This window comes from Morus notabilis, unplaced genomic scaffold (genome assembly GCF_000414095.1).
Source record: "Morus notabilis unplaced genomic scaffold, ASM41409v2 Scaffold184, whole genome shotgun sequence".
NCBI lineage: Eukaryota > Viridiplantae > Streptophyta > Magnoliopsida > Rosales > Moraceae > Morus > Morus notabilis.
In genome coordinates this window covers 947,849-952,485 of record NW_010387636.1, presented here as the reverse complement: position 1 = coordinate 952,485, position 4,637 = coordinate 947,849, and the positions used below count along the sequence as shown (strand labels likewise).

General features: G+C 41.5%; 1 protein-coding gene across 1 annotated transcript; it reads left to right on the top strand.

Moving 5' to 3' along the window:
• The first annotated feature begins 225 nt into the window (after window positions 1-225).
• On the top strand, window positions 226-1,371 carry LOC112095349. The gene is made up of 3 exons (XM_024177138.1): window positions 226-366; window positions 584-797; window positions 1,187-1,371. The coding sequence occupies exons 1-3, from the start codon at window positions 226-228 to the stop codon at window positions 1,369-1,371; spliced, it is 540 nt and encodes a 179-aa protein (XP_024032906.1).
• Window positions 1,372-4,637: the final 3,266 nt, after the last annotated feature.

Genomic DNA, 4,637 nt, shown 5'->3' with positions numbered 1-4,637 from the left:
ATCTCAGGTAACCAATTTGGCTTCATGCCAGGCAGATCAACCACATAAGCCATTTTTCTTCTTAGGATGCTGATGGAAATGTACAGAGAAGCCAGGATAGACCTACATATGGTCTTTATAGATTTAAAAAATGCATGTGATAAGGTGCAGATGGAAGTTTTATGGTGGGTGCTAGAAAGAGAGGAGTGCATGTGAGGTATATTAAGATAATTAAAGACATGTACGATGGGTGGCACAAGTGTAAGGACTGCTGGAGGCTACACGACAGAGTTCCCCATTCAGATCGGCCTTCATCAAGAATCTGCTCTTAGTCCTTATCTTTTCACCATGGTGATGGATGAGCTGACAAGAGAAATCCAAGATAGAGTTCCTTGGTGTATGCTTTTTGCAGATGATATAGTTTTAGTTGATGAACATAGGGAAGGAGTTAACCGTAAGTTAGGGATTTAAGTTGAGTAGGACTAAAATTGAATACATGCACTGTAGGTTTAGTAACTCAAGTAATCAGAGTGATGAAATTTCTTTAGATAGTGTGGAGATTGGGACTTATAAGAAGTTTAGGTACCTTGGGTCAATAATGTAGTACGAAAGAGATATAGAAGATGATATTCAACATAGGATTAAGGCATGGTGGGTTAAGCGGAAGAATGCTACGAGAGTTTTATGTGACGGCAAGATGCCTATTAAGTTGAAAGAAAAGTTCTATAGGACTGCAATCTGCCCAGTTATGTTATATGGTAGTGAATGTTGGGCCATTAAGAGACAACATTTATCTAAGATGAGTGTGACAGAAATGCGTATATTAAGATGGATAAGTGGCCATACGAGAATGGATCGCATAAGGAATGAAGTTAATTGTAGTAAAGTAGGTGTAGCACCAATAGAAGATAAGGTGCGCGAAGGCCGCTTGAGGTGGTTCGGGCATGTCCAACGTAGACCGCTAGAAGTACCAATCCGTGTTTGGGAGGACATTCTTATACCAAATACTAGGAGAGGGAGGGGTAGACTAAGAATTACGTGGACTGAAGTTGTTAGGAAAAACATTCTAGATCTAGGCCTTCAGGAAAGTATAATTTCGAACAGAGCCGTGTGAAAATGTGAAATCCATATAGCCCACCCCAATTAAGTTGGGATTAAGGCTTGTTGTTGTTGCATCTTTCTCTCTCCCATTCTTCTCAAACTGCAGCATTGACTGCCGGGATCTTCGTCGTCATTGTGCTTCATCACAGGCAGTCCTTCCCTCCCCAAGCGAAGTTGGCGACAAATCAGCCTCCATCCATGCGCGCCATCGTAGTCCTAGTTTCATCATCATGGCAAGATTTGCCTTTCTTCCATCGTGATGCTGCCACCAATCGTGACCGAAAAGAATGAAGGCCAACTGCCAACAGGTGTTGCTATAGCGAGCAGTCCTTGCCACCGCTGGTAGAGCTCCAGCATCTATATAGGAGAACTAGCTAGTATACATTTAACTAGATATAAGCAAAACTATCCGGTAGAATATAACTCCAGGATAGCAGCAGGCATGAACATTTATAATTTTATAAATCTTATCAAAGAATTAGTGTTAGCCAGTTTTGGAGAAAATGATAATTTCTTATCCTGGGGTGTATATATGACTTCTCCTGTTCTTATTATTAGGCCTGAATTTATAATCTTGATTTCTGCTGGCTCTTCGTTTCTATCTATTGTATAGATCCTGGGGTGTATATATGACCTCATTGAAAAATGTAGACTCAACATCATTTCGATCCCGAAATTTAACTTTGGTGTTCGGAAACCTTATCCCAACCCTTAATATTTGTAAAATATTTTATTTATTTTATAAAATTAAATTGCATAATACCATCTAATATATAGATTTTTATCTGTATTAGATATCACTCTATGTATTGTATTAAATTTGAATATTGTATTAAACTGTACAATGTATGAAATGTTACAAAAATATTGTATTATTCTTAAATAATACGATACGGTGTGTTTATACGGCATACCAAACATGCATTTATTGGGTTATTTCCTAATATATGGGTTCTCTAGCTATATCTATTAGCTTATCGAACTCTATTTTTTGTTTTACTGGTCTTTGTATTTGGCGGATAAATTCTGTTTGGGGAATATCAAGTCTGTCCATTTCTGGTGCCAATATACTTCCTCCTTCTGACTCTAAACTATTACTATTATTATCTGAAGGTCCACCAGGCTTCGTATGCGTATGCTCTGATATGTTTTGTACTAGCAAGGGTTTAGGTTAAGTTTTTTAAGGGATGACGATGTTTTAGAAAGTAATAGCAACATTAAAATGAGGGCAAAATTGTCTTTTCCTTGTGTGGAAATGGTTTGACCTAATTACGTAAAAGAAAAATGGTAGATAAATGGCTTATTAAAGTGGTGTTGGATCTAATTAACTCTTAAAAAAAAAGTCTTTCAGAGAAAACTAAAATAGAATTACAAGAATTGAGCTCATTCCCAAAAGTAATAATAATAACAATAATAAAATCATATGTATGACACAAAAAGATTTAAATTTTCTCTCCGTGTGCCTATAAATATAAATTCACAAATTTTTCTTTTGGCAACCAAATCACCAAGTACATATCATATATAAATCAGGTACATCCATGTTTCAATTTTGGGTATTCATTGATTTAAATTGAGAGTGTTGCGAAAAGATTCGAGTAATTAAGCAAGAGAAGTTGAAAACTAGATTGTTGTAAGTATTATTGCCTCAAATTAAGCGAATCTCCTACATGTAAATCAAAATAAATGCAAGTTCATTTTATTTTTTCATCATTTATACTTGTCATAATTTGACTTTATTAGTCGGGAAAAAAAATAACAAACTCTACGAATAAACCATTAACAACTGAAAATATTTGGTGGATAATTCGCTATTTTCTAGCTAACATTTACAGTACTCATTGTTGTGTGGGAAAATATGCGCTGCCACGTCAGAGACGGCCGACCCTTCCAAGGAGGAGAGGCATCCAGACGGCCGACCCTTCCAAAGAGGAGAGGCCTCCAGACGGCCGACCCGTCCAAGGAGGAGATGCCTCCATAAAAAAGGTTCTTAAACTTGCCAAGAGCCCCAATGGACATCCATGAGGCCGCCCCCTCCAAGGAGGAGAGGCCTCCATGAAAAAGGTTCTTAAACTAGTATCCATGAGGCCGACCCCTCCAAGGAGGAGAGGCCTCCATGAAGAAGGTTCTTAAACCTGCCAAAAGCCTCAAGGGGCATCCATGAGGCCGACCCCTCCAAGGAGGAGAGGCCTCCATGAAGAAGGTTCTTAAACCTGCCAAAAGCCTCAAGGGGCATCCATGAGGCCGACCCCTCCAAGGAGGAGAGGCCTCCATGAAGAAGGTTCTTAAACCTGCCAAAAGCCTCAAGGGGCATCCATGAGGCCGACCCCTCCAAGGAGGAGAGGCCTCCATGAAGAAGGTTCTTAAACCTGCCAAAAGCCTCAAGGGGCATCCATGAGGCCGACCCCTCCAAGGAGGAGGGACCTCCATAAAGAAGGTTCTTAAACCTGCCAAGAGCCCCAAGGGGCATCCATGAGGCCACACCCTCCAAGGAGGAGAGGCCTCCATGAAGAAGGTTCTTAAACCTGCATCCATGAGGCCGATCCCTCCAAGGAGGAGAGGCCTCCATGAAGACGGTTCTTAAACCTGCCAAGAGCCCCAAAGGGTATCCATGAGGCCGACCCCTCCAAGGAGGAGATGCCTCCATGATGAAGAATGTTCATAAACCTGCCAAGAGCCTCAAGGGGCATCCACGAGGCCGACCCCTCCAAGGAGGAGAGGCCTCCATGAATAAGGTTCTTAAATTTGCCAAGAGCCCCAAGGGGCATACATGAGGCCGACCTTTCTAAGGAGGAGAGGCATCCAGACGGCCGACCCTTCCAAGGAAGAGAGGCCTCCAGACGGCCGACCTTTTCAAGGAGGAGAGGCCTCCAGACGACCGACCCTTCCAAGGAGGAGAGGCCTCATAGGAAGCCGACCGTGTGAACATGGGTCCACATCTCCAGAAAGGCCCATGAGTGGACAAATGAGTTATGTCTGGGTTTGAAAAATGTCAGTAATGCAGGCATTAATTACAAGCCCATAAACCACCCTTTAATGGACAGTGGATGATTAAAGGGGGATGTCACAATAAGGGACAAATTGGATGAGTGAAGAGTGAAAAAGGTGGTGACATGCTATGGGTCTGGGCTCATAGGCTAGTAGGCCACTCAAGTGGATGAGCCTACTATGAAAAACCACCCATGAAGTAATCGCTAGGCTATAAAAGGGGCAAGGCCCCGAATGAAAGAGGAGAGGATTTTTGGCTATTTTTCATATGTAATCAGAGAATAGAGAGCTGATTCTATGTAATCCAAAAAGAGCCCAAAGGAAATACAATACACAAGTGGATGTAGCTCTTCATTAACAGAGTGAACCACTATAAATTTCGGGTGTCCTCTCATTCAAGCATTATTCTCATGCTTCAAAAAATATAACAAACACTTCATAGCATAATTTCAAATATGCAGCTAATTTCTAGCCGGTAACCCCACGGGATACCAGAGGGTGATCCGACGTATTTCTGTTGATAAAATTTCACCGTCAACAATTGGCGACTCCACTGGGGATCGAACCCA

What these genes read in the sequence shown, in the direction of transcription:
- LOC112095349 (XM_024177138.1), top strand. Translation starts at nt 226, where the DNA reads ATGGGTGGCACAAGTGTAAGGACTGCTGGAGGCTACACGACAGAGTTC. An exon ending in CAAGAGAAATCCAAGATAGA is followed by an intron (nt 367 to 583) that starts GTTCCTTGGTGT and finishes TCAATAATGTAG; the next exon opens with TACGAAAGAGATATAGAAGA. An exon ending in GATGAGTGTGACAGAAATGC is followed by an intron (nt 798 to 1,186) that starts GTATATTAAGAT and finishes CTCAAACTGCAG; the next exon opens with CATTGACTGCCGGGATCTTC.